Source organism: Oncorhynchus mykiss, chromosome 11 (assembly GCF_013265735.2).
Source record: "Oncorhynchus mykiss isolate Arlee chromosome 11, USDA_OmykA_1.1, whole genome shotgun sequence".
NCBI classification, from domain to species: Eukaryota; Metazoa; Chordata; class Actinopteri; order Salmoniformes; family Salmonidae; genus Oncorhynchus; species Oncorhynchus mykiss.
Window position 1 is genome coordinate 27,402,826 of NC_048575.1, and position 10,843 is coordinate 27,413,668.

The 10,843-nt window shown below is 42.4% G+C and overlaps 1 protein-coding gene across 1 annotated transcript; it reads left to right on the forward strand.

The window, feature by feature from the left end:
- Positions 1 to 6,727: 6,727 nt before the first annotated feature.
- Positions 6,728 to 10,088, forward strand: bambia (BMP and activin membrane-bound inhibitor (Xenopus laevis) homolog a). Its single transcript, NM_001160484.1, is given in 3 exon segments — positions 6,728 to 6,803; positions 8,695 to 8,973; positions 9,670 to 10,088. Coding segments are annotated over 3 exon segments (774 nt in total).
- The last annotated feature ends 755 nt before the right edge of the window (positions 10,089 to 10,843 follow it).

Consider the following 10,843-nt stretch of genomic DNA (forward strand, 5'->3'; position numbering starts at 1 on the left):
TTGCATTTTATACTCTGTTGCCAAACTTTAATAATTTCTCTCACCAGAACTACAAGATCACTGGACAGTAGACCGCGGGGCGGAAATGAAGCAAAAGCAGCTGTGAAATGTGTAATTTGGAGACTACAGGCTACTAAATGCAGTAATTTTCTTGTCAAGGTATGGATCCTTCTTGAAGATTAAACCACTTTGGTAAAATGTCTGGCTGGCTTAATCACATTTTTTATCTAAAAAAATCAAAGCCTGATGAAACCTGCCTCTGACAAGGTGGGAAGCTGATAGCATCTTAGAATGGAAAAACATTGACAGTCAGTTCCTGTCGGTGACGTTATTTAGCCTAGTTGTTGTCTGAGTAGTCCTGCAGTACTTAAACTTATAGGAAAAATTTACTTTAGAATTTAAAAATACCAAATGTAAAGGTAATAAAAGTAGCTTTCATACAGTAGGCTTACATAAACTCAGCAAAAATAGATATGTCCCTTTTTCAGGACCCTGTCTTTCAAAGATAATTCGTAAAAATCCAAATAACTTCAGATCTTCATTGTAAAGGGTTTAAACACTGTTTCCCATGCTTGTTCAATGAACCATAAACAATTAATCAACATGGACCTGTGGAACGGTCGTTCAGACAGAAAACAGCTGACAGACGGTAAGCAATTAAGGTCACAGTAACTTAGGACACAGTAGATGCCTTTCTACTGACTCAGAAAAACACCAAAAGAAAGATGCCCAGGGTACCTGCTCATCTGCGTGAACGTGATTTAGGCTTGCTGCAAGGAGGGATGAAGACTGCAGATGTGGCCAGGGCAATAAATTGCTATGTCTGTACTGTGAGATGCCTAAGACAGCGCTACTGGGAGACAGGACGGACAGCTGATCGTCCTCGCAGTTGCAGACCACGTGTAACAACACCTGCACAGGATTGGTACATCCGAACATGTCGACCTGTAAGGCAGGTCCTCACCAGACATCACCGGCAACAACTTTGCCTATGGGCACAAACCCACCGTCGCAGGACTGGCAAGTGCTCTTCACTCTTTGCTTGTTGTCATTGCAGGCAATCTCAACTCAACTACAGGGAGGACATCCTCCTCCCTCATGTGGTACCCTTCCTGCAGGCTCATCCTGACATGACCCTCCAGCATGACAATGCCACCAGCCATACTGCTCTTTCTGTGCGGGATTTCCTACAAGACAGGAATGTCAGTGTTCTGCCATGCCAGCGAAGAGCCCGGATCTCAATCCCATTGAGCACGTCTGGGACCTGTTGGATCGGAGTGTGAGGGCTAGGGCCATTCCCCCCGGAAACGTCCAGGAACTTGCAGGTTCCTTGGTGGAAGATTGGGGTAACATCTCACAGCAAGAACTGGCAAATCTGGTGCAGTCCATGAGGAGGAGATGCACTGCAGTACTTGATGTAGCTGGTGGCCACACCAGATACTGACTGTTACTTTTGATTTTGACACCCCCTTTGTTCAGGGACACATTATTAAATTTATGTTAGTGACATGTCTGTAGAACTTGTTATGTTTATGTCTCAGTTGTTGAATCTTGTTATGTTCATACAAATATTACACATGTTAAGTTTGCTGAAAATAAACGCAGTTGACAGTGAGTGAGTGAGTTTATATGACATACAGTGGGGCAAAAAAGTATTTAGTCAGCCACCAATTGTGCAAGTTCTCCCACTTAAAAAGATGAGAGAGGCCTGTAATTTTCATCATATGTACACTTCAACTATGACAGACAAAATGAGAAGAAAAAAATCCTGAAAATCACATTGTTGGATTTTTTATGAATTTATTTGCAAATTATGGTGGAAAACAAGTATTTGGTCACCTACAAACAAGCAAGATTTCTGCCTCTCACAAACCTGTAACTTCTTTAAGAGGCTCCTCTGTGCTCCACTCGTTACCTGTATTAATGGCACCTGTTTGAATCTTGTTATCAGTATAAAAGACACCTGTCCACAACTTCAAACAGTCACACTCCAAACTCCACTATGGCCAAGACCAAAGAGCTGTCAAAGGACACCAGAAACAAAGTTGTGGACCTGCACCAGGCTGGGAAGACTGCTTCGTAAGAAGCATTTCAAGGTCCTGGAGTGGCCTAGCCAGTCTCCAGATCTCAATCCCATAGAAAATCTTTGGAGGGAGTTGAAAGTCCGTGTTGCCCAGCAACAGCCCCAAAGCATCACTGCTCTAGAGGAGATCTGCATGGAGGAATGGGCCAAAATACCGGCAACAGTGTGTGAAAACCTTGTGAAGACTTACAGAAAACGTTTGACCTCTGTCATTGCCAACAAGGGGTATATAACAAGTATTAAGATAAACTTTTGTTATTGACCAAATACTTATTTTCCACCATCATTTGCAAATAAATTCATTAAAAATCCTACAATGTGATTTTCTGGATTTTTTTTCTAATTTTGTCTGTCATAGTTGAAGTGTACTTATGATGAAATGTACAGGCCTCTCTCATCTTTTTAAGTGGGAGAACTTGCACAATTGGTGGCTGACTAAATACTTTTTTGCCCCACTGTACATGTATGTTTTATGAAATCCTTATGTAAGGTGATCAAACTTTATTTGTCACATGTGCCGAATAGAACAAGTGTTCACCTTACCGTGAAATGCTTACTTACAAGCCCTTAACCAACAGTGCAGTTCAATAAGGAGTTAAGAAAATATTTACCACATAAATTAAAGTAGTAAAATAATAAATCATTAACACAATAAAATAAAAATAACGAGGCTGTATGCCGAGTGTACCTGTACCGAGTCAATGTGCAGGGGTACAGATTAGTCAATGTAATTTGTACATGTAGGTGGGGGTGAAGTGACTATGCATAGACAATAAACAGTGAGTAGCAACAGTGTAAAAAAACAAATGGAGTGAGGGGCATTTGATTCATTGTTCAGAAGTCTTATGGCTTGGGGGTAGAAGATACTTGTACAGTGTAAGTTATAACATAGTAATTAGGCTAATCCCTTTTTTTGTCCATCTGGGACCTAAAAATGTCCCACATGTCGAACACACGGATGCACTGTAGATCAGGCCTCTCATAAACCTGTGGTGAAGGCTCAAATCCTCACAGTGGACCCTGTTGGGATCAAAGTCTGCAGGCTACATTCCCAACTTGCTCAATCTTTGAACATTTGATTAAATTAACTCTTCCATTCATCTGAACCGAGGCTACTAATTAACAGTGGATAGGTACCTTCTACCTTTGTAATAGGGAAGAAAGCATTAACAATTAATGGAGCCACCCAATCTTTCCCTAGACGAGACGACCTCAAACTTGATATGACACACACGTCTAAGAGAGGATGAAGACAGAGGTGTCAGAGGATGTCTGTCTAACTCTGCTCCCGTCTCGGCTGGCAGATGGAGACCCTGGGTGAGAGAGACACACGTGGGGGAAGTGTGTGTGTCAGTTCTAAACTGACCTCTTGTTTCTCCCCACACAGTTGAGTGGATCACTGACCAGAGTCCCGTCTGGACTGAAGGGGTCCCAGGACATCCTCTACTTACTCAGGTAGTCTTCAACTCACCCCCACTTATCTCCCATTCCCATTCTCTATCTATTGACAGGTAAGTGCCGTCATTCCCTCACAGCCCAAACAATAGCTCTCTAGGCAGGGATCCTGTAGTCAGGCTAAAGAGAACCCAACCAGGCATCACAGACAGACAGGGGCTTGACATTGGCAGGACAAACGGCTGCAAACAGACAGAGCTCTCTGTCCCCGCTCCCCAGCAAAGTTCAGTGAATTTACCCCTTTGCGCTGATCATGGGTCAGTTTTGCATTTCCCCCACTAATGGTTAATATCACGATTTGGAGGGGAAATCTGATCCCAGATCTGTACCTAGGGGGAACTTCCCCCCGGGGGGCCCTCAGACGACTAGCCCTATACACACCTTTGTTGTCGCTGATTCACACCTCCAGGTGTGGACAGTTTAATGGTCAGCAACATGAAAAGCCCCAGTCTGACCAGCTCGCCGACACTGATCCCCTCAGCATGAAAACACACACTGTTTTGTTTCCTTACCCCTTCTCTTTTTTTTATATTATGCAATCAATCTATCTACTAGGTTCTACCCCATTAGGTGGGACTGACTGGCCATCACGGGGCAGATACATGGCATAGTTTGTCCTGTCCATACTCAGTGTCCTACTTTGCACCAACTGCTTGAAACTAAACAGCATCTAGTATTATTCAGTCATATTAAAATGACTGAACAAAGATTTGAGTTAATTTGATTGATTGGTTTGAGTTGATTGGAGTTCATTTGATTGATTGGTTTGAGTTGATTTGAGTTAATATGATTGATTGATTCATCAAAGGATTTTTCGTGCAAGAGAGTTTGTGATCTACAGTTCAGTTTAGACACAACGGACATTTCACTCTGAGTCAGTAGATGGCGTCAATCGACCATACAGCTGAGATACTGGCAAAATACCTACCTGTCATGCATGGAACATGCCATTCATGATGAATTTATAGAGCTAGAACCTCAATGCCTATTGGATATTATTTTTGTCTGAGAATATCACACCCTCTATTTAATGTCTATGGTTTCTTAGAATTGCTTCTATTTTCGGGAAAAAGGGCTATTATGTCGCACAGTTGCCTCCAAAAGCCAATAGCCTACATGTGGACTAAAACGTGGGCCCATATAGGTTACATAATTAACCTGAGGGAGAGCATAATCGGAGCACAGTAGTAGTTTTATGCTTGTTATAAAAAGTTGCAAGGGCTGTGGGAAATATGTAACTAAACTACTTATTGCCACAGTTGTCCTTTTTAGAGGCAGAAGAACAAGTTCGGTTTAGTTTGTTGAAGAGTTTTGGGTGGATGATGATGCACATCAGGGATAGGTCTGGCGCCTCTCAGGAATTACCGACAATTACCGATAATTGCTGTCAATCCAGTTATTTCTGTACGTGTCCCCTTGAGCGGAATCGCACCCCTTTACCCTTTGACACTGTGTCGATGACCATCTATCTGTAGGGCAAATAATTAGGCCTGCGCGTCTCTATGTCTGCTCTCTCTCTTCTCCATACTCAGGGAGTCTATGAAAATTCGTGTCCATTTAGACCCACAAGGCTACGTACGCTTTTAGAACTATGCGAGTAGGCCTATGACATTTATCTACCGTTATGAGAAGGTCGCCGTTGTTGCCCTTTTCTGGAGATTCTGCCTGAAGGGGTTTATAATTAGGGGATATAAACAGGCAAAAACTGCTGCTGTAGTTATCCACGAGAATGTTTGACGCTATCAGTGCAAAACCTTACCTAGCTGTCATTCCATGTAGCCTGTAATCTCTTTCCTTCACAGAATTCTTAAATAATACTCCCTTTTTCCCAGACACAATACCACATTGGTGAATAATGCTTCAACTTTTTCCTGAATTATGATTGTGTGGTTGTAATCTTTTATTAGCCTAACTCAATCAATCAGCCTTTAAAATCTATTTTTTCAAACCAAACATCAAACAGTCTACATCCTAAGTAATCAACACCTCAACGGATAGTGACGGTTTGAGTTGAGCTGGTTGGTTTTGATATCGATCGGAGACCAGTGCTGCTGTGTGTTTTGCATAGAATTGTTGGAGGGTAATTGAGTGTCAGTGTCTGTCTGTCGTCTCAGTGGCGCCATATGCCTTTTTGGATTGCTAATTTCTCTAACCGCCTGTCCGCTCCGCCCATAACATCCATTCTCACAGGCAGAAGCAATCTAGATATCTCCGGGCTGGCGTAGCCTGGGGAACCTGCTCACGATGGCGTCCGCCTGACGAGGCAATGCGGATGACACTATAGCTACAGACAGACATGTACAAATGAGCTAATAGCCTAGTCTTTTTAGAAGTTCAGATAGTGTTTGTTTTCATTATTAGGCTATTGCGGTAGAATGTAATCTATGGTTATAGTTTAAAAATGTTTCTAAGGCATTTATGGGCATTTTTGATGCTGCTATTTAATAAAACAATGTCGCTTTGTATTGCAACATTGTAGCCAACGCCACCGTCTGCAAAAGGAGTGAAACAAACCGTAACAATGTTTCTTCACCTTTACAGTAGCCTAGTCAGCACCATAGACTTATATCGCACTATCAGTAAGAGGAATGATGAATAGTGACCGCCTGGTGAACCAATGGAAATGTAAAGTTCCTGAAGTATGCTAATTGAGCGAGGGGTGCTCCAATGGGCGATGATGGGGCGGAGTTGTGTTACGTAGAGAAGTCTGGCTCGGATATTTCTTCAACTCGAGGTCCGCTATCCGAAGTCGACTATTGAAGTGTTGATGCCAGAGTAGACAACATTTTATTCACATTTCGTTGTTTTCGGATTATAAACGTTATGCTTGACCACCATCGTGGATGTGTGTAAAGTCGGATTTATAAAGTCACGACATTTATCCGGTTTTCTACTAAAGGAATGTTTTTTTCTTCCTCTTTTCAGCAACTAACGATACAAGTGTTCCGCTTTTCCAGTAGGGCTGTTCAAGTACACCAGTCGGCTTTTAGGCTTTTTCTCATGTAGCCTAGTTTTTCTTTGCAGGGAAAAGCCTTCCGTTGTTCGCGTGCTTTTCTTGCATCTTCCGGTGGATTGTGATTGTGGCAACTATTTATTCTGTAGAGTTCATGTAACCGTGTCTTCGAGCTCAGCCCTGCGGGTTTTGGTACTTGGATAAGAGTGACTAAAAAGTTAGGCTACTTGTCGTAAATGGATCGCCATTCCAGTTTCATTTCCATTTGGCTACAACTGGAACTCTGTGCCATGGCTGTTCTTCTCACTAAAGGTACACTTTGATCCCTTAAAGCATGCCTTCATGTCCTCTTTGCCCTTTTCTGACCAAAGGAAAAAGTTCAAAAAGGTTGTGTGCGAGAAAACGGGGTCAGAACCTCCCAAAGGCCTTATCATTGCTTTCTTATCCGTTTCCAATTGCGCAACGTTGAATAAGTAAAATTATTAAACAACGCAGTTTTGTCAACAAAATTATTTTATCTTCTCTCTCTTTACTTTCCGAACTTTGATATTTCCTATAACAAAGAATGATACAAATAGAAGAAAAACCATCCGCGCATCCAGGTGGCGTGTTTTCAATATGCTTTTTCTAAATCTCAATAACTTTTAGTTTGTTTCATCTACTATATATTCCAACACAGGACAGGTGCCATAGCACTGTTATACCCATGAAAAACCTAACTTTCTATACCGTTTCTGGTCTGTGTTTTCCCCCATGAGTTCCTATAGCAGACTGGCCCTAATTTTTCTCATAATTCTCACGCTAGGGCACATCAATGGGATGTGTGATATTATGAAAACTATAGGCTATAGGGTTTTACTGTAAATACGTCAACTCGAGTCTCCAAAGTAGAAAGCAAAGCCCAGTAGCTACTACGCTACGGATGTTTGGCTCCTATATATAAAGCATTTGGCAATTGCGAGAGCATATTTATTAGTTTGTTGCCGTAATGCCATTATCATGTGTTTAGGGCCCTGTCAATGGTCAGTTCATGATTAAGAAGATGACAAACGTGTAACTGGAGACTGGAAGTCCACAAAACATCGTGTAACAACATACAGCGGCTGTGTTTATTTGTGTGCGTCTCTGCGTGTGTTTTTGGGGGTAGCTGTCTTGTAACAATGTTAATTAGCCTTTAACTAGTAAAGCTATGGATTTATATTGACAATTATATCAGGTCGATGCAAATAGCTTGTGCCATATTTAACTTGTTGAACTCCATAAACATGTGTTTTCAGTCATTTTAAAACATCTGACTATAAGTGAAACGCTATTCGTAGCATTTGCTGCGCGTTTTTAGCACTATATATATTAACATTGTTAATTAACATTTATATAAATCATTTGTTGCAAAAAAACCCGAATAATAACAAGGTTGTTTGGTGGAAGCTTTTGAGATGAGAAGCCGAGAGAGCTCATTGCGCCCAGCCCATCCTGACCACACAAATGCTTGCATATGAAAGATGAAAAAGGAGACTCCTGCGCTGCTCTCTCACCCTCTTTTACGAGTTTCCATTTGGGTTGAAAGAAATTGACTTTGGAAAACAAACCACTAATTATAAGATACACGGTTCCTGTTTTATAATAGGGACGGACTAAAAGGACAATTTTGAACGGAAAGGGCTTAACCTCGGCGTATGTACTGCATTTCATTTGAACACGTCTACTTCTCAAAGTCTTTCATGGGTTACCTTGTCATTTACATGCGTTCAGATCCGACTAGGCAGTCTTTAAAATACACAAGTAGTCTGGTTTCTGATTCAAATATCGAAATAGCGAGTTGGTTTTAAAAGTAAAGTAGATATGCGATTGGCTGTATGTTATTATTGGATATAACAGCCATGTGTGTGTGACTTTATCAAATATCTATCTGAGGAGTTTATAACATTTCCACAAATTTGATTACAAAACGCAAGATTTCTCCCCTGTTGGAATATGTTTGGATTTCCCAAACTGCTGCCCAGTTAGAAAAGGCTGACCTTGTACGCGGAAAAGTTTCAAAGCACAAACAATTTCATTGAGACGTTATTACTAGATACTATGCTGAATTTGGGGTCAGTTATTTCTTGAAATGTTGGAGAATAGGCTACTATTTAGCCGACAACACTTCATTAAACGAATCAAGTAGGCCTATGACTAACACTTTGCATTTCTTTTCTTTAAGGAGAAATACGGTGTTACTGTGATGCCCCCCACTGCGTGGCCACGGGCTACATGTGTAAATCTGATCTAAACGCCTGTTTCACCAAGGTGCTGGACCCAATGAACTCTAACTCTCCCCTCACGCACGGGTGTCTAGATCCCATAGCGAACGCTGCCGACATATGCAGCTCTAAGAACACAAATGCCCTGAGTGAGGGTTTGTCTATGCTGGAGTGCTGTCACGACGACATGTGCAACTACAGAGGCCTTCACGACCTGGCTCACACCAGAGAATCAACAGGTAAGAAAAGAAGAGAGCATCGAAACATGAAATGTCTCTGACTGGAAATATTATGGGTATTATTTTACATTCTGTTCTATAAGGTTTATAATGTGTGACAGACAGAGCAACCAAACTGACAATATGTAGTGTAGCCTATTCAGGTCTTCTCCCTGTAATATTCTGAAATGGTGTTTAAATGTACCATAGCCCTATACAGTAACTGAATCAACTACAGAGGTTAGTTTAATGGTCTACTGTAATGCATACACCTTTTACTAATTCCCACCTTTACACAGCTTCAGTTAGATTTTTTTATGGGTTGCAGCACAGCGGCAAAGAGAGGAGTGTTTGTGGGGGGGGGGGGGGGGCTCACCGGTTTACCTGAAGAACTTGGACGCAGATCAGATATTTTCTGTTGCGTGTGCACCATGTAATTTCTCCACCGAGTAGGAATGTGCCCTGTAGAATATCCTTTCACAGGCTGCATGTAGGAAGGCATAAATACGAGCATCACTGAGTCATGACAAGGTGTATGGTCATACAGAGAGGAATGGAGAGCTCTCAAGTAGGACTTTCTGTTATGAAAAGTATTGGAGTTTAGCAGGTTTATTAGCTGAAATGTATTTATTTTGGCTCTTATTTGGGATAAAGCTCGGCTTTGTGTGTACGTTAGACAATGAAATAACCCACTTTCCCTCTTATCTCCGCATCCAGACCACGGCCGGTACCAGCCCGAGAGCAACAACCGTCACCTGGTCACGCGGGTACAGGAGCTGGCCTCGGCCAAAGAGGTGTGGTTCAGGGCAGCGGTGATCGCGGTGCCCATCGCTGGAGGCCTCATCTTGGTCCTCCTCATCATGCTGGCCTTACGGATGCTCCGCAGCGAGAACAAGCGGCTGCAGGACCAGAGACAGCAGATGCTGTCACGGCTCCACTACAGCTTCCACGGCCACCACACCAAGAAGGGCCACATGGCGAAGCTAGACCTGGAGTGTATGGTGCCCGTGACAGGACACGAAAACTGCTGCCTCACCTGTGACAAGATGAGACAGGCAGACCTGGGGAACGACAAGATACTGTCTCTGGTACACTGGGGGATGTACAGTGGGCATGGGAAGCTGGAGTTTGTATGACTTACTTTTCTAAGTTTGTTTGACTTTACTTAATGCCCCCCCCCCCCCCCCCCCCCCCTCCCAAAAAACAGCCAAGACTGTCTCTCCTCTACTCGTTGGGTTTCCTCTTTTAATTTTAAAAATGAATCCCCAGTTTTGTCTATTTTACTTCACAGCTGTTTTTTTTCAATGGAGGAAAGAAAAGAGGACTGAGCTGAACGCAAAGCCTTGTGGTTTTTGCTAAAGGAGCACTTTACTTGAAAATGAAAGGCAAACCATCGAGGCTCTATTTAAACTTGAGGACAGGACTGACCGACGGACTGAGAAAGCCCTGTCAAGACCCTGTCTGCATGTGGATCCTGGACTATACAGGGAGCGCTGAAGGATTCCAAATCTGTCTTATTTGCACATTTGTAAAAAGTAAAATAAGTTGTTTTGCTTAAAAAAAGAAGCTAAATAGAAGAAGACTTTTACACTGACACCAGGGTTAAACAAAAATAAAATAGTTTGATAATTCAGTGTTGACTGTAGGTGTGTGCACTCCTCTGTGTACGTTTCTTGATCCAAGCCTATTGTAAAGATTTAAAAATATATATATTTTTGTCTGAAAGACCCTGTCCTGTGTGTTCTTCCTTGCTGTGTGAAAGAGAGGAACAGAGACTCATGTCAGATTTCTTTTCAAGATGTCCCCCCGGTGTGGATCGTGTGTGTACAGTAGTATGTAAGAGGATGTGTAGTGAGTGAGAGGACCACGCTGCCGTGGTGGTGTGACGTTT